General features: G+C 43.2%; 1 protein-coding gene across 5 annotated transcripts in view; it reads right to left on the bottom strand.

Moving 5' to 3' along the window:
• The window catches only part of PRDM16 (PR/SET domain 16), a 447195-nt gene that overhangs the window by 37478 nt on the left and 389935 nt on the right, over window positions 1-19782 (bottom strand). For all 5 annotated transcript variants that reach the window (XM_081870802.1, XM_081870803.1, XM_081870805.1 and 2 more), the window contains exon 5: window positions 5367-5469. In XM_081870802.1, the coding sequence (XP_081726928.1) occupies window positions 5367-5469 (103 nt within the window). The remainder of the gene's footprint in view (window positions 1-5366; window positions 5470-19782) is intronic.

Below are 19782 nucleotides of genomic sequence, written 5' to 3'. Positions count from 1 at the left end.
CCAACGCCAGTCCTTCACAGAGTAGACCACTGAAATGAATGGACCTAATTTAGTCACATCTATTGCTCCCCATGGGTCCATGTTGCATAGGACTACATTGGATACAACCCTTATATAAAGCCACTTTTGCATTGCCCAAAAAGAGAGACAGGGATCTTGAAAACAGAAGGCGAAAGATGACAGTGATTTCAATAGGGCTGTATGCAGCTAGGTCGTGTGCGGAGTAGACGCATTGAAATTAATGACCTAAGTTAGTGATGTCCATCAATGTTAGGTAGGACCAGCCCTGGACACAACCCATAATGTTCACATGTTCTAATTCTTGAAGGAGCATCTCCACCCCCGTCGTTTTGCCTAGACACTGAGGTCCAGTGCCGAGGGCCTTCTGGCGGTTCCCTCACTGTGAGAAGCCAAGTTACAGGGAACCAGGCAGAGGGCCTTCTCGGTAGTGGCACCCACCCTGTGGAACACCCTCCCACCAGATGTCAAAGAGAAGAACAACTTCCAGACTTTTAGAAAACATAAGAAGGCAGCCCTCTTTAAGGAAGCTTTTAATGTTTAACAGACCACTGTACTTTAATACTTTGTTGGAAGTTGCCCAGGGTGGCTGGGGAAACCCAGCCAGATGGGCAGGGTATAAATATTATTATTATTATTATTATTATTATTATTATTATTATTATTATTATTATTTACAAATGCAAACTTAGACAGAACTATAATCCTTTAAACAGGAATACAAGACATCTCACTCTAGTGGGAACAACAGGGCTCAGGTGACTGGTGTGTCTGCTCAGTTTGTGTTCCAGGTCTTAAAGTGTTCCAGGTCTTACAAGGGTGTAGGTCTTAAAGGGTTGATGGGCAGGTTCAATGCTGCACTCTCTTTTTATAGTTCCTTATCTTGACACTGGACTGAGAAGACCATTCTCTCTAAACTGGGGCATGTGGTCCCCCTATTAGAGAGGCTGGTTGCTGGGAAGTGGGGGCAGAGGATGGGGGGCATCTCCCTGTTGTGCTTTGACTCCAGCCACTTCAGAAGGGGGTTCCCGGGTGCTGGCTGCTCCCCATGGTCTACAGGAAGAGCAGAGGGTCTAAACGGAGGCTGGGGAGGGCTTTGGGCAGCCAAGGTGGGAGGAAACTCTGAAGGCAGAAGCAAACAATCAGGAGCATGAATAAGAGGGCATAGTCCTGCTGCCCAGAACCAGGTATTGCCTCCCACCCACCCTGGATGAATGGGCGCTTGCAATCCTCACATCCCCTCCAAGTGAACGAGCCTCGTGGTCGAGTGCATCACGCCTCATACTTAAAAGCTTGGTGGGAAGGGTGTGGGAACTGTTGGGACATCTTCAGTGCTTCCCCCCAGTTCTGAACATCTCGCCTGTTTTCTGCATTGTCATGCTTGAACTCTATGTCTGCTGAATGAAGATATCCATTAGGAGTCTGTGTTGGGTGCAAAACAGGACACCTACTGCAGTCAGATATCCTACAGTTCACACTGCTCAGTGGGAAATAACCAACCCCTACAGAGCTCTAAATCTCTCTCTGACTTTATGGGGAAGGGAGCGCAGGACCCTCAAAGCAGGTCTCTGCAGCCTCAGGTTTGTGGACTGACCCTCCAGACCTTGGGAGTCTCCACAGGTCATACACACTGGCCCGCCCCCCTCATTGGCCCTGTTCTGCATCTTCCCCTAGTGATTTTACCCAGAAAGCAGTGTGTTGTCTGGCCATGCCTGTACTTTTGCCACACCCACAGCTGAGGAAATGGGGCCCCCTGGTCTGGAAAAGCTTCCTCACCACTGCCCTAAAGCATGTTAGTAGAGCTGGTTCACACATAACGCCAAGCCAAACCAGAGTTTAGTGTGAAGGCACAAGTGCAACGGTTCTGTGGAGAGACATAGATCAGTGGTAGAGCATCTGCCTTGCATGAAAAGGTCCCAAATTTAATCCTCAATATCTCCAGGTATCGGGCTCAGAGAGATACTTCTATCTATCTATCTATCTATCTATCTATCTATCATCTATCTATCAATCATCTATCATATATCATCTATCTATCTATCATCTATCTATGTCTAACATCTATCTATCTATCTATCTATCTATCATCTATCTATCTATCTATCTATCATCTATCTATCAATCATCTATCATATATCATCTATCTATCTATCATCTATCTATGTCTAACATCTATCTATCTATCTATCTATCTATCTATCTATCTATCTATCATCTATCTATCTATCTATCTATCTATCTATCTATCATCATTTATATCTATGTATCTATCTATCTATCATCTATCTATCATCTATCTATCTATCTATATCTCTATCTATCTATCATCTATCTATCTATCTATCTATCTATCTATCATGTATCTATCTATCTATCTATCTATCTATCTATCTATCATCAATCTATCTATCTATCATCTATCTATCTATCTATCTATCTATCTATCTATCTATCTATCATCTATCTATCTAATCTGTCTATCTATATCTATCATCTGTCTATCATCTATCTCTAACATCTATCTATGTCTAACATCTATCTATCTATCATCTATCTATCTATCCATCCATCCATCCATCCGTCTTTTTCTCCATGGAGCTCAAAGTGGCATGTAAGGTTCTCCCCCACCCCAATCAATCCCCACAATAGCCCTGTGAGGTAGGTTCGGCCAAGAGTGAATTACTGGCCCAAAGTTACCCAGTGAGCTTCAAGGGGATTTGAATCCTAGTCTCCCTAAGTGCAACACTCTAACCCAGAGCTTACCAAACTTTTCATGCTGGTGACACTTTAGAGACATGTATCATTTCGTGACACAGTAATTCAGTTTTACTAGCAAACCAGAGATTAAGCTAACGCCTTTCCAGCCCTGCAGCCGACACACTAACGTGTCGCGACACACAGTTTGGAAAGCTCTGCTCTAACCTCTGCACAACACTGGCTTTGGCCTGAAATCATAATGGCTGAAATCCTTGAGAGAGGCTGCCCATCAATGCAGACAGACCACTAGATGGACCAATGTCCACACTTGTTATAAGATGGCTTCCTATGTTTCTTGGGGTTAGATTAGGACTCATGGCATTAAGGGAGGGGTTGAATCTCTCCAGGCAATTCTTTTCCGTCATTCTTTCCTGCCCTCTTTGTCAAATTTGTGTTACACGCTTCTGCCTTATGTTCCATCAGGAACACTTGGGACATAGTGAGAAAGCAACCGGGGGAGAAGAGGAAGGGGAGAGAAAAAATTACATCAGGCCGTAATAGCTTTCAAAGAGACCAAGGGGAACATAATTGTAGGATCTACATGCTAATCTACCAGAACCGTATCTCAAAGGAATTCAAGAGCCCTGCTCAAAATTCCTGCAGTGATAAGGGGGTCTGCCACATTTGGCTGCGGCTTGGAGAAAAAGATTTTAATTATCTTTGTGTGGAACATTTTAACATTTCCTTTCTTGTGCAATTCAGAGTTGCACTGGAAAAGCAAGGTGGGGGGAGAGACCGAGCCTTGTCGAAGGCAAAAAAAAAGGGGGGGGGGATAAAAAAGAGGAAAAGAAGAAAGACAAAGTATTTAAAAAGTCAAATGTTTGATGATGATAGGTTATTATGTTTGGGAAGCAATTAGCCGGCAACTGCCTGCTACTTGATACGCTATTAGGAGGTGGTAGATAAATACTGCGGCATGTCAAAAATGGAACATTGTTGGAAGCAAGGTAAATGGGTTTTTTTTTGGTGGGGGGGTTCGCCCCGCCCTGGTAGATTCAGAAATGTGTCATTTTGGAATGAAATGAAATGTATGATGCTCAACAGATCTTCCAGAACTAAGCAGTCTTCTTCTTCCATTTGTTTCATAGCCTCCCTCAGTATCATCACACTTACAGTCCAGGAAGGACCATACCACGTGGCTGCTGGGAGCATGCAGTTTGGCTTAAGAGCCCAATTCTGAGGATGGGTCAGTGGCCAGGAAGCAGTAACACTGTGGCTTCAGCCCAGAGGAAGATGTCTTTTCCTTTATCAGACCCGCTGTTCCATCTAGTTCAGTATCATCTACACTGACTGGCAGCCCTGCCTGGAGATGATGGGGATCAAACCTGGGAACTGCTGCATGCAAAGCGGGTGCTCTATCACTGAGCTATGGAAATTTTCTTAAGACATGGGGAAATAGGAAGGTGCCTTATACTGAGTCAAACCCATTGGTCTACCTACACTGACTGGGGGTGCTGGAGACAGAACCTGTAGCCTTCTGCATGCAAGACAGATGCTCTGCTTTTGAGCTACAGCCCTTCCCATGCCCACAGGGCAACATTAGAAGCAGAAAGGTCCACACCCAAGGCTGCTGATGCAGCCACCATGCCTGCGGAATCTCCCAGCCCTCCCTACCAAAAAGCATTCCATTTTACAGAACAGAGAGTAGTGTACATGCCAAAGGTCAGTTCCTCAGCATAGCTCTCCTGCAATAAGGATGAAGAAAACGAATTAAATAGCTGCCAACTCGTCACCCTTTGTGGATGCAGATACTGTAGTCGACTTCTTGGCAGAGCTCGTCACTCTTATGCTGCAATCAGACAATGGGGCAGAATAACAAGCCGAAAAGAAACACTCCAGTGCATTGGATTGCCATACCAAGTAATGTGGTGCTGGCTCTCAGTTTCGTTTCAGTTCTGCATTGCAAGCTGCATAATTTGTTCCCTCCGCAAACTGCTTGATAAAAAAAGGTGTCAATGCTTTGCATCCCCTCTGCGGCCTCCTCTTTATGATACATTTCATGAGCCACGCTGGGCCAAGGCAGTGTCTAATCCAGCATCCTGTTCTCACAGTGGCCAACCAGATGCACATTATGAAAAGCCTACAAGCAGGAGGCGAGTACAACATCTCCTCTACCAAAAAACCAGCATTCAGAAGCATATTGCCTCTGGTAGTGGAGGGAGGACACAGCTATTGTGGCTAGTAACACTGATAGCCTTGTCATCCTTGACTTTGCCTTCTTCAAAGCCATCCAAGTTGGCGGCCATCATTATATATTGGGGGAGAAAATTCCAACGATGGAAGGTGTGTAAGAGTCCAGTCCTGTTTTCTGACCTGAATTGTCCAGCATTCAGCCACATTGGATCACCCCAGTGTTTTATAGCATTGTCCACTTTTACCAAACCATGCATGATTTTAATTACCTCTATCATGTCCCCAATCCCTTATTCACTCCTAAAACTAAAACACCCCACATGTTGGAACCTTTTCTCACGGGTGAGTTATTCTAAGTACTTCATCATTTTTTGTTCGTTGTGTGCGTGTTCAGGGAGCTTCATGTCTTGAAGGAAATGGGACAAGGTTGCAGAGTGCGTTCGTGTAAGAATTCTTACCTTCCAAACTGGGTGGGATGTTCCCAGTCGGATAAGTACCTTCTTTCATATACATCAGCAGCTCTTCTCCGGGTTCAATTTCTTTAATAACTTTATAATAAATCTAGACATTTGCAATGAAAGAGAGAGAAGAGAAGAGAAAATATTAAATCTGCACAGTCACTTTCGTATGACTTAAAGGCCTTTTTTCCCCCAGAGAGAAAAAGAAAATTGCCCCTTGATCTGTTTGATCTTGGCTCTTTTCAGTTTTTACCCCACCCCCCATCCCTGCTCCCGGCTATTAGTCATATGCTAAGTTTGCCAGATTTTCATGGACTCAGAGGGAGGAAAGTCACAATTCAATATAGCTCAAAGCACATGTCTTTTTTCCCCGATTGGCAAATACACCTTCCAACACAAACTTGTATTGTTTGGAGGGGGGAGTTGGTCAGTGGCCTTGCAAAAGTCTTCCCACTTCCGCCTGAGTGAAGATCACAGTGCCCCAAGGGTGTTGCCTGCAAGGAAGGGGTTTTCAACACACCCCTATATGTGGAATGATCCAAAGGTCTGCATAGCTTTGATGTCTTCACAGAGCTTCGGGTGAGAAGGAGCTCCTAATTCCATTCAGCACTGAAGGATGGCTCTACTCTGAGAAGAATTAGATGCAACCCCAAATATTGGTCTCTATCATGCTTCTTGTACTCTTCTGGTTTTTGTTATGCTTGAAATCTTCCTCTCTGATGCATGGAACAACATCCCTCATGGGTACATGCAATGCTCCTCACTCAACCAGTCTCATCCACTTCAGCTGCAAACCAAACTATGAGCGTGCAATAGTGATCTGTGGGTCAGCCACAAAGTGAATGACGGAAAACCCATTTGCCCATATGCAGGAGCTATACAGTCGTGGCAGAGCCCAAGCAGTCATGAATATCAACAATCCCCCACTTCTGCACCAACCACCATCTCCAAAGCCACACATTCCTGGTAATAGAGAAGTACATGGAACAGGCAGCTGGTTCAAGAATATTAGCTAGCACTGGGTTTATTTATTTGTAAACAAAACAAAACAAAAAAGAACCCCCACCCCCCCTCTATTCTGCTGTATCATAAAATATCAGGGTGCTGTATAGTGATAAAACATAAAAGACCATTAACAACAGGGTTGTTTTTGAGTAGGAACTTGGGGGAGCTGAATTCCCTAACCTTTTTTAAATTAAAGAATTTTTGTTATTGTCGGGGGTGGGGGCTGGAACGGATCTACACCCAATGCCTGAGCCAAAACCCCACCTATACCTGTAATCAACAAAGTTGTGGCCATTTCTAATCTAGATAATTGTCTACTTGAGTTTATTAATCACATCTTACATTTAGCCATTGCTTGGGGTGGGGTGGGGTGGGCATGGATGATCTCAGAAATTGAGCTGGGATAGAAAGGGTCAAGCAATCCTAAAAGTATACCCATGTTTGTTTGTTTTTCAACGGTTTTTCATATCAACACAAGAACCTTGAAACTCGTCCAGTGGCACATTGGCAGACGATGCAGATGTTTTAGCAAGAGGGTCATATCTGGTTGACCATCTGCCCACCCCCTTGTCTAGCAGCCGCATCCTGTACCAGCTAGGGCTTCCACAACAGGCCCAAGATTTGTAATGAAAACGATTCCCAAAGTAGACAGTTGCGCAACCAATGTGCAGCCATGATACAGGTCTGTGTTGTACTACTGATTTTGTGCTTCGAAAACAATTGAGGCCATCATGGATAACAATATGAATTCATGTTGTCCATGTATTAATTTTTTTGTCTTTGAGGGGGAGAGGCAAATTAATCTTGACCACAATTCAACAAATCACAGGACGCCAGTTGTCAAGTAACTCCACCACAAAAAACAACAATACTGTCAGTGTCCCTTTACTTTGTTTCCCAAAAGAAGAAATCCAATCAGAAGACCCACAGCTTATAAATGCGGCAGAAATGTGTGTCACTCAATGTTGAAAATGAATCACATAAGAACACAAAAAGAACTTGCTGGATTGGACCAATGGCCCATCTAGCCCAGTATCCTATCCCCAGAGTGGCTAACCAGATGCCTGTGGAAGAACCACAATTAGGACCTGAGGACAAGATCCCTCTCCCCTCCTGCAATTTCCCCTCTTTCATTACTGCTGCCAACTGTTGCAGCATGACTGAGTCCCAGAAATATATCCAAACTTATGCCCTTTCCCCCTGCATTATAACTGAAAATTTAAATTTATAACAATGCTAGTAGTTATGGGAGAGATTTTGTTATTATTGCTCAATTTATAACCCCCGGGGGGGGGGGTTTAAAATACAGGCGTCCCCCTCACTTATGCACTCTTCCCTCATACGCAACCATGTATATGCATAGTGCCAGGATAGAAATAGAAATAGATTCAAAGCAGGAAATGGCAGGAGAGAGCTGGAGAGCCCTCGTGGCTTGTGAAGAGACCCTTCCTGAGATCGGAGGACCCTGAAGAGGATGTAGGTGAGGGCAGAGGAAGCCCCAAAGAGACCGAAGGTGTAGCAGGGCTTTGCTTAGGCTGCTCAGGTAAACAAAGGTAAAGGACCCCTGGACAGTTAAGTCCAGTCAAAGGGAACTATGGGGTTGCAGTGCTAATAATAATAATAATAATAATAATAATAATAATAATAATAATAATTTATTTATACCCTGCCCATCTGGCTGGGTCTCCCCAGCCACCCTGGGCGGCTTCCAACAAAGTATTAAAATACAGTGGTCTGTTAAACATTAAAAGCTTCCCTAAACAGGGCTGCCTTCAGATGTCTTCTAAAAGTTGTTCTTCTAAAAGTTGGTAGTTGTTCTTCTCTTTGACATCTGGTGGGAGGGTATTCCACAGGGAGGGTGCCACTACTGAGAAGGCCCTTTGCCTGGTTCCCTGTAACTTGGCTTCTTGCAGCGAGGGAACCGCCCGAAGGCCCTCGGCGCTGGACCTCCATGTCTAGGCCATACGATGGGGGTGGAGACACTACTTCAGGTATACTGGGCTGAATAGGTCTAGTATTATCTACAACCCCTTATGTTGTTCACTGGGGGGATACTTTTCCTTAACATTGGCAGTATGAAAATGTTTGCAAATAATAATAATAATAATAATAATAATAATAATAATAATAATGACAACTGAACCCTCTAAGACCACGCCCCTGGTTTATATTTGATGCATTCCTTTCCCCTCTCATTCTTTAGCTGCTTGTAAATATCTGTCCTGACTTCAAAAAAATAAGCTCATGTGTTTTGTGCAACCAGCCTTGCAAAAACAGCATATTAGCTTTTGACGCAAGTGTCCTAAGGCTGCATTGTCAGCACCCACGGTGGAGGGGACCTTTCCACAGAGAGGAAGGGGCAGGTGGCTTGACACATCCCACAGTGTGATGTTTCACAGCCTGGTGACTGCAACTAGAGGCAGCAGCTGCATTGGTCTTTCAATACTCGCAAGTCTCTTTCTAAACAGAAATCTTCACTAGAGTGGGGAGCTGGGAGATATAGCTGAGCCTAACCTGCGGCCTATGACATGGTGGAAAATGGCAACCTCCTCAGAGATGGGGAAATTTCCCCTGAGAACTTATATAGCTAGATATCCATGCTATCTTGCAAATTAATGACCAATACTCCAAACAAGCAAGCAAACCTTTACTCACCAAAATAAAGGGTTGCACCCAACTAAGCCTGACTCACAGTAGACCTGCTGAATTAATAGAACTAAGTTAGTCAGGTCTAGTCATTTCAATAGGAAGCTATGGTTTTCCCAGTAGTGATGTATGGAAGTGAGAGCTGGACCATAAAGAATTGATGCTTTTGAATTATGGTGCTGGAGGAGACTCTTGAGAGTTCCATGGACTGCAAGAAGATCAAACCTCTCCATTCTGAAGGAAATCAGCCCTGAGTGCTCACTGGAAGGACAGATCCTGAAGCTGAGGCTCTAATACTTTAGCCACCTCATGAGAAGAGAAGACTCCCTGGAAAAGACCCCGATGTTGGGAAAGATGGAAGGCACAAGGAGAAGGGGATGACAGAGGACGAGATGGTTGGACAGTGTTCTCGAAGCTACCAGCATGAGTTTGACCAAACTGTGGGAGGCAGTGGAAGACAGGAGTGCCTGACGTGCTCTGGTCCATGGGGTCACGAAGAGTCGGACACGACTAAATGACTAAACAACAACAAATTTTCATTGGAGAAATGTTGGAGGGTATGGAGCTATGCGACCCATGAGTCAAGGAGATAGGCAACTATGCAACTTTAGAAGACCCCGATGTCGGGAAAGATGGAAGGCACAAGGAGAAGGGGATGACAGAGGATGAGATGGTTGGACAGTGTTCTCGAAGCTACCAGCATGAGTTTGACCAAACTGCGGGAGGCAGTGGAAGACAGGAGTGCCTGGCGTGCTCTGGTCCATGGGGTCACAAAGAGTCGGACATGACTAAACGACTAAACAACAACAACAACCGTAAAAATTGGACACAGTCCAAAGTTCTTGACACTGCATTGGTTCCCATTCACCCCTAGTGCTCCCTCCGGGCCTGGCAGCAGGGCCTGACATCACTGGGCACCAGCCAAGGCCCCCACACCAGTAAGGGCCCATTGCCAATCCCTGGAGCTTCCTGGTCCACACTTTCCTCAATGTGCTGCTTGCTCACTTCTGCTCTCTGCATATGAGTAGCTGGGGAATGGAGCAACAGCCTTTGCCTGCTTTGGGAGTTGGTGGGGAATGGGTGGAGAGAAAGATAGGAGTGGGCAGCAATGACAGTGATAAGGAGGAGGTGGAGAACACATTCAGGAAACGAGAGCCTGCTGAGAGCACAATGCCCACCTGCCCTGGAAAACCAGGAGCCAACAGTGGTTTCCTCCCCTTTCCCTCCCCTAAAACATCCATCCCCAACCTGAGGCCCTCCAGATGTTTCTGGACTCCAACTCCCATCAACCCCAGCCAGAACAGCCAATGGCCAGGGAGGATGGGAGCTAGAGCCCAATGAGAGAAGTTCCATCTACACTGGCATTCCACCGGCTTTGGAAGATGCACCTATTTACACAGGCATTCCTATGATCTCTCCACCTTTGACCTCTCATCTCTTGTTTTAATTGGTGTACTGTTTTAATGGAATTGTCCCCCCCCCCAATTTTAATTATGGGTGCTTATATTTTAATGCTTTAATGGGATTGTTTCAGTGTGTCTCTTAATTATGGATGTTTATATTTTAATATCTGTGTTGTTGGCTTTCATACTTGTAAACCACTTAGAAGCCAATATTGCCATTAAGTGGTACGTAATTAATAAGTACCCGCAAGGGCATTTGGAGGGCAGCATGTCAGGGAAGACTAGTTTAAGTTTCTTAATATTAGAATCCCATGTGAGGGATCTGCTTTTAATTTTTGCTCTGCCTTTAAGTCAGACAAAGTGGCACTCTTAGAAACAGGTAGCTATAAAGGTGTAGATAAAGGGAGAGAAAGAAAGAAACTTGCATTAAGAACCTAAAGCAACCTGCAATATTATTGATTTCTCATTCTTTTATCCTGTCCTTTTTCCTGGAATGCTTAACAACACACATATGTTATAAAATATTACAAAACAAAGATTAAAATGACGGTGTGCAATCCACACCGACAATTAAAACACAACACAGCAGAAGACAGAATAAAGTCTATGTGACAACATAGGCTGCACATATATCGTTACTACAAATCTTATTGTTCCTCAGAAGCAAAATGACTTTGGTGGCATGCAGCTGGGGATAATCTATAATCTTTTCCCCCATCACCACCACCAAATGTTCCCTTGAAAATCACACAGCTGTTTCAGAAGCTTTGAATTCGCTCTGAATTTGGTTTTAGCCGATATTTGGTGATGCCTCTAAGCAGCGCCCGAGGAAATGCTGAAATTGCGTTGTGCTCAAAGAATGATTCATTCAGTGTGTGATATATACCACCCCGTGCAAGACAGAAGGAGCAGTATTTCATTCCTTGTTGGCCTTATAGGCACAAAACAACTATTGTTTCTCCTCTGCCTTGGTTTACCCTCTGCTTTTCAAAGTGAACCCATTTCTGACACATCTCACCCAGATTTACCCAAATAGCCTGTCAGATATAATTTTAATAAATGGATAAGGCTGGATCATGAACTGCTGCTTTTTAACTTGTTGGATTTATGGACCTTTATTTTGAAAGGCATTCTCACGTTCTCTGAGGGGGTGCATCCGCGCTTTTCGTTCGCCCGCTAGAGGGCACCGTTTACCAATGAAAAGGATGTTGAGCGGCAAGGGAATCACTTCCCCAAAACTGGTATACTGTATATCCTACCGCTTCCTTCCTTCCTTCCTTCCACCTAGCAAGAGTTAGAGCCATTTCTCGAAAGCTTCCTTGAAGGTGGATACATAAAGGAAGGACCTTATTCCTCAAATAAACCTAAGTGCTAAACTGAAGCTAAAACAACAGCAAAATCCCTTGTAAGCATCTTTTAATGCAGCAAAAAAGAATGAATAGAAATTTATTCCAGAAGGCGCCACCCGCTCAGTCAGATAAGAACGATCACAACCTCATGGCAGGCGAGGTTGAATCCTTCCTCGCACACTGTGGGAGAATGTGTGGACAGGTCGACTTTTAAAGAGAGCTGAGATTGAAGGGGAATTCTGCAAAGTTCATCTCCAGCTTTCTTTTGGGAGCAGGGGGGAAGTTGATCAATCCGGTAATCTAATCTCATGAAGGTTGAATTTCAGAGCGGATGGGTTATCTCCAGCTAAGTTTTACTCGGGAATAAATCCAGTGAAATTCATGGGACCTAAGTTAGCTATGTCCATTAATTTAAATGGGCCTACTCTGAACAGACGCAACATTTTGTTAGGGGGACACATGTCTAGTGAGACTGTCGGTTTTGGTTTCCTCCACCTTCTCATTTTCCTAAGCTTAAGTCCACTTCTCAACAAGAAGTCCTCAATTCCTCAAGAAAATTAGTTAGCATTTCTAATAATACACACCTTTCTCTGACGCAACCTTTTCTTTCTTTTTTTTGCAAAGCAACATTCCCTGATATAATGCATTTTTTGTATGCTATTTTTACTAATATGTGCATTTCAATGCAGACTTAACCTTAGCATGTGCATTTTCTTTTTTAAAAAAACTATTATTTAGTAATTTTTCACAGAGAAAAAAAACACTTTACAAATTTTAACCTAAACCATAAGTTACTCTGTCAATTGGCTTTCCGTCCTCCCCTTCCATGGTTTCCTTAAATGCTGCATATTTTGCCTATACTATTCCATTCATTCAATTTAACCTATTTATCTTAGTAATACATGCTGCTGTTGCTGCTCATATTTCAAATCCTGCTTGCATTTTTATCTTGCTGCAGTAGTTCTTTAAATACTTAATGAAAAGTTTCCAATCCTCATTGAATTTTTCATCATCGCATGTACACATTACTTGGCTGGAGAAGTGCATTGCAAAAACAAAAACAAAATAAAATCAGAGAAGGAGCACCTTTTGAACAATGGCTGCGTTTTGATTTGTGTAAATATTTCGTAAAGTGAAAATCCGGGTGGGTTGGAATTTCAATTGGAAGCAAATTTAATCTCTCCCCCCATCCCTACAAAGAACATGGGGAAGGCCTGTAGCTCAGAAGGATAGCATCTGCTTTTCGTGTGGAAGATCCTAGGATCAATCTCTGCCATCTCTCTAGGGATATTTCCTAACTGAAACCCTGGAGAGCAACTACCTGTCAAGGTAGACAGTACTGCACTAGATGAACCAATCATTTCATTCTGTAGAAAGCAGCTTCTGATGGCCTTTTGTTCCTGCATCTAAAACTTCATTAAGTTTCCCGAATGAGGTGGAGGAAAGGGGCATGATGCTGGGTCACGATGAGTTGGCAGTTGTACTGATTTCAAGCTTCACTGGAATTAGGTCCGCTGTCCTTTAGATCCTGGCCCAGACACGATTCAAAGTTAAGAAGCCCCTAGCAGCCCTTCTCCATCTACACTGCATTGCAAAGCAGAGGTTTAAAGGCTCCACAGAATGCAGGCATATTGACAAACACAAGGTGACAAAAGCTGGGCTGAGGAGAGGGAGAGGGAGAGGGAGAGGAAGAGAGAGAGAAAACAACAATGAAATTGCTGACCTGCTTCTGCTGTGCAAGATCCCCCACCGGACAGACCCAGGTTAAATTTAGAGGGTCCCTGTGCTTTAATCCGGAATCAAGAGAGCTGACCACAAAAACCATTCTGTACGCGATTAGAGGGAAACAGCAGATATTATGGGCCTCAGGAAGCTGAGAGGGTGTGTGTGTGTGCAGAGTGTGGGGGATACTTCTATCTGCAACACAGCATCCTCAGTTCAGATTATCCCTCTCTTGCAAAAGTCTTCCTTTCACTTCATCCTCTCTCGGTTACCTAAAATCTTCACATCTGAGACACACCCACAGCTCTTATCAAACCAGCCTCCTTACCCTAAGAATGTAAGAGAGAGATTGCAGCTCCCTTGCAATTTGAAGGAAAAGGATGTTTGGGTTATGGGAGTCAGGCGTCCAGAGTTTTGAAACTGCCTGAAAACTTCCTCAGGTTGTTTTTTTTTTGGGGGGGGAGGTGGAGAAAACAAAAAGAAAACAGATAAAAAACCCCACAAAACTTTAAACTCGGCAACCAACAAGAACCCAGTTCCCTCTTCATTATAATTCCTGGGATTAGAACACATTCAACAGAGATAAATATATCAGAGATGAATGCTAGTAGTAGTACCATTAATATTTTGACTCCAATGCTAGTCCTACTCAAAGTAGACCCACTAAAATTAATGAACATGGCTAACTTGGCTCAACTGATTTCAGTGGGTCTGCTCTGAGTAGAACTTAGTTTGATGCAATTTCTATTGCTGCTATTATTATTTCTAGGTATAACATTCTGTTGGTTTGTGAACTGCCTGGTCAAGGTGCTTACATTTTACTGGTTTCACTCTGTTTTCTGCCATTTCAACATCCTCCTCCTCACCGTTTGAAAAAAGAGAGAAAGAGAAGATTTCTATGGTGGCCTTAAGGATGCCATCTGTGACACACTTACCTGGGAGCAAGTCCCATCCTAAGACTTATTTCAAGTCAGCATCTATAGTTTTGTGCTACACAAGCAATTCATGGCTCAAGTAATCTGTTCGCTGCTATGTGAATCTGAAAGACTAGGTGCTTGTCAAAGAAAGCACATGCTAGGCTCAGTGCACTAGCCTTTTAAGGAAACTGGGGTCTCTTTGTAGTTTTCACAAATTAATGTCACCTCACTGCAGCTACGAGAACGTTTCATTTCTGACAATGTGGATGAGCCATCAATATTCTGTCTTCTTTGGCAACTAGCGAACTTGAATTTTTAAAAAAGGCATTGGAAATTATTGAGGATAAGTATGTGTTGCCTTCTCTTTTTAACTACAGAGATTTTTATCATTTGGATAATTTTGCTAATTCCACAGTAGGTGTTACAAATGTTTGCTCTTGTCGTGAAAAATAAAAACAGCATTTCTGAAGTATGATACGTTCTCTTGGATGCTCATACCAAGTTCAGAATGCCGCAAAAAGCCTCACCCCAAGATCTGAAAGAAGAAAAGTACAGAAATATAGGTAAACGCATTTAGCAAAAAACTGGGGGGTCAGAATGCCAGAACAACCTCAGGTCGTCTGATTTCCCGAGTTTGCAGTTGAAACTGATAAAAAGCCTTTTAAAACCCCAGAGCGTAATTATTTTAGCTAGAGTCAATATAAGAAACACACAACCATTCTAAGAACTGGACCAGAAATGATTAAAGTGTAGAAATATGAATGAATGAAATGTCTCAAAAGCACATGGGAAATATGCATCTTTGCTGAATAATGCCTACCAGTGACTATTGGAAATATATAACAAAGCTCTCAGATGCAGCAACTTAAAGAAAATTCAAGGGTGAATGGGGGCGGGGGGGGCAATACAACATGTAACAGAGGAGTACCTTGTCTTACCTGATGCAGAACAACTTGCCAGACATAGTCAGGTTTCAAAAACCATTCACTGCCAAGTAAGTATGCAGTATCCACTAATTAGTTCTGAACCTCCCCTTTACGGCATTTGAGATACACATTTTGGAGATGGACGAGACTGTGGGTGGGTGATATCACTATTTGGTGGGGATGAATGGAGATTCAGAAATTCTAGAAGCGAGCAAAGGGATTTATCAGAATGCTTAGAAATGTAACATAATATCTCATGCATATATCTCCCCAAAATGGTGTCTGTTTGGCTAGGTGGTTTGTTTGTCTTTTGAGCCATGTTTGGCTACGTAAAATATTTTACAGTTGAGAGGTTGCCAGAAAATCCATTGTGCATATGATAATAGCAAGAGATGAAACTATGAAAGATTAGTTAAAGAGAACGTTGAATGATGTGTTTATGGTGAAACTGTATTCACTTGGGAAGGTGATAAATGCAGATATTATTAATGCATAATATCAGTACTCTCAAATACATTGCTAATCATAATGAATAAAGACAGGTATTGTTTGCTTCATGAAAATCTTTCAGTAGTTTAGCGGAATAGGCAATTTGATCAGAATGTTCTCTTGCAAATGCCAATAATCTGAAATGCTTTGTGAAGGAGAAGTAATAAATGTAAGTACCGTTTGGTTACTGGGAATATGTTTGTAAATTTGCTGAACTATTTGGAAATATTATTTTGAAGGTACTTTAATCTTGAGTTTAGATGTGTGCATATATTGCGTGTGATACTCTTACAACTCAAAATGTAGATGTGAATTAAAAGACCCTTTGCACAAATATAGTTCTGAACCAGATTTTGGGTATAAGAGCTGGTCCTAGAGTTATGATCCAAAGACAAAGGCTATAGTAACTTTGCTGAAGTTAGGCAGGTAAGGGAAATGAGTAAGAAAATGAAGAAAAAGAATAGTTACAGCTCGTAGTGGAATAAGCCTGGACTAAGAAGCAGACAACAGGGCCTTTCTTCTTGTGACTGTTATCTGCAGTGCAGTGACAAAAAGAGGACATGTTTTGTAGTGGCACCCCAAATAATTTTCATAGGAAAGCCTGCCTGGTACCACCTTTTAAGTCATTTTGGCTCCAGGCAATTATTATTATTATTTAATTACTAGGCTTTTAATCTATGCTGCTTTTATCTATTAGGTTTGTTTTAACCATTTTGTTGCATTTTTAAAAATTATAATTTTGCTAATATAAGCTACCTCAGTGAAATTGTCTGAAGGGGGTGGTGGATGTTGTCAAAATGCATCAATAGAAACAACAGATTGCCAGAGACCAGACATAATTCTGGGGAACCAGAATTCCCCGGAAGTTCCCTTCTCCACATTCCCACACCAAGTTTGTGAATTCTCTCTCTCTCTCACTCTCGATCCTCATGAAAAATGATCAGAAAGTTAGTGTGCACTTCTCCTAAGATACACATTTCCCATGCAATTGTCCGAATATACTGTAGTCTTGCATGCTATTTTCAGCAACATATGCATTTTTCTGGACACTTTGCCCTAATGTATCCATTTTCGGACACTTTACTTGGCTAGAGAACTGCACTGCAAAATTCAGATAACAGCAAATGGCTGTGTTTTGGTTCGTGTATTGTATCAGAACGCATGAATTAGGTAGGTTCCCCTTTAAATGCAAAGTGAATCTCCCCCCACACAGGTGCCAACTCCCTTGGGCCCTAGGTGCCCACAAAATTCCCCATGAAGGGGCCGGGCACCCACAAATTTTGGTGCCAGGGCCATGCAGCATGCACAGCCGTGGGCTCAACCTGGCACTCCTGCCCCCCCCTCCATCCTTGATTCTGAGTAGACATAGCTAAGATTGCACTGTAATGGGCAGATACAAACATCCCATATTAATTGATTAAGTTATTTTATTTCTAGCCCTACTTTTTCAAGGAGCTTGGTGACAAGGAGCTATATGGCTGAGTGGGGATTTGAACCCTTGTCTCCCAGGTCCTAGTCCAACACTCTAACCACTACACCACCCAAGCAACGCCACAGCTTCCACTATCCACTACAGCCCCATAGAGTTTTGGCTTCTGGGTTTAGGTAAATATAGACACTGAATGATGTTCTATGCAAATGTTATTGGTCCAGGCTGGGATCCTGTACCCAGCTGGCTGCACTAGCTGGGGATGATGGGATTTGTAGTCCCAAACGCCTGGATGGATTCTTGAGGGCACCAGGCTAGGGAAGGCTGGATTAGATAGGCAGACACATATATGAAGTATTCAGAGGTTATTTCTCCCCCAGTATTCATTGATACAGCAGCCCTCCCAAAGTTCTGAAACTGAAGAGATCTGAGGAGAGGAAACGACAAGAGCCTCGCTGTCAGTTCACTTCCAAAACGATTTCCAAAAAGAATTAAGTAGTTTAGGCAGAGAAATACCTTTTGGAACCAAGTGGTTAAGAACATTGTGACGTCATTTCATTTCATTTTTTTGCAGGGGGAAGAGGAAAGGAAGAAGAAATACAGAAATTGTTTTGTTGAAATGGGTTTCAGCTAAATAACACACCTAACATATCCTCCTCCTCCTCCTCTAGAATCAATGAATTTCCTCTCTTGCCAGCATGTCACTTATGTTTCAAAATTAAGAAAGCCACTCACCCCACTCTAGGGTTGTACCTTTTAAAAAGTGCTCTTTATTTTCCTACCTTTGCTAGCTGACCATACAAACAAGCTGATGATATTGAACAGAATTTCTATCTGAATGCTCACTTTGGGAGCCTCATTTCAGCTACAATAAATAAATAAATAATAAAACCCTGAAATCATATTTTAATCATCCCGCCCCTCCCCCCCAAAAAACCTGGTCATGTCACAAAACAACTCAGCGCTGGTCATAGTGGAAGTGCTTCCTGCTGATTCAAGAATGCTAGCTTTCGGTTTTCAACATACATTTGAAAAACACTCGATATCAGAAACTGCGTATCTATATAATATATACACATGCATATATTGACAATAGCTATGTTTTTCCAAGTGCTGGAAACAAAACCAGAAAAAACCCTGAAGCGTAAACAGCTTAATAAGATATAGGGGTGGGGGAGATGGACAGCTCAGGCTTCAGTCAAACTAAAAGCTATTTAACGCTCTGAAACTAAAACTGCAGTTTCAAACATCCACAGCAGCAGTGACTTCTGTTATGACTTTGACTGCTGAAGCTCAAGCACCGATCAGGGTTGGTTTTTTTTATGACTTAGCATTTTGCTGTTACATCTGAAATGAGCCAAAGTACCACCATTGCCACTACTCAAAAGGCGCTTTTGGTTTTTGCGGCACTCCAAGAAACCTGCCAAACCTGTCCCCCCAGAGTCTACAGCGGCATGGGTCCTCACACTGCAAGCCGCTTTGGCTCCCATTAGCTCTTGTTTCCAGCCAGAGAGAAAACACGTGGAAGGAGCTGTTACAGAAGAGAAGAAGAAGAGTTTGGATTTGATATCCCACTTTATCGCTACCTGAAGGAGTCTCAAAGCAGCTAACAATCTCCTTTTCCCTTCCTCCTCCACAACAAACACTCTGTGAGGTGAGTGAGGCTGAGAGACTTCAGAGAAGTGTGACTAGCCCAAGGTCACCCAGCAGCTGCATGTGGAGGAGCAGGGAAGCGAACCCGGTTCACCAGATTATGAGTCTACCGTTCTTAACCACTACACCACACTGGCTCTCTATACCATTTGAGCTGCTCCCCTGCCCATTATCCAAGAAGACTGTGTGTTCTAGAAAGAGCAGAGTATCAACAGGTTGCAGGAAGGTTGCCCTGCCTTTTTTGCCGCCCTCCCTCCGTAGGCGCTCTACAGGAATGAAAAACCACTGAGTCAAATGATCCAGAAAGTTGGACCTGCCATTTGCCCCAGTCTGGGAGAGAGAAGTGAGGCTTGCCCCCATCCAAAACACACCACAAGCTTCTTTAAAAACCATACAGTGTGATGGCAGGTATTTTGCCTTGCAAGCCGAAATCAAGAGGTAAGTAGTTTACCATGCTCAATTCTCAAGAATGGCAGTAAGCAGATATCCAGGGTGAAAGGGCCAGGATTTTAATTTGATAGGTGGAAGTCTTATCTCTGCATTTCACTCAGGATCATCATTTGAAATCAACGATTAACTAGCGCAGCCTTTGTGCTTGGATGGTCTAGGTGCCATTTGCACTGCACATCTAAAGGACTGTGATACTACTTTGACAGTCATGGCTTTCCCTAAAGAATCCTAGGAACTATAGTTTGTTAAGGGTGCTGAGAGTTGTCAGGAGGCTCCCGTTCCTCTCTAGGGTTGCCAGATCAGGAGCATCCTAGGCCCTGAAATTCCAGGGCCCAAACCTGAGACCTAGGAATGGCCCTTGGTGATGTCATGGGGGCAGGTCCTGGAGATGGAGGTTAATTGGAAGAGAGGAGCAGAGGAGGGCAAC

This window comes from Podarcis erhardii (genome assembly GCF_964252035.2).
Source record: "Podarcis erhardii genome assembly, chromosome: 7".
Lineage (NCBI taxonomy): Eukaryota > Metazoa > Chordata > Lepidosauria > Squamata > Lacertidae > Podarcis > Podarcis erhardii.
Note: the sequence above shows the minus strand (reverse complement) of the source record. Positions and strands in the feature narration are given on the sequence as shown.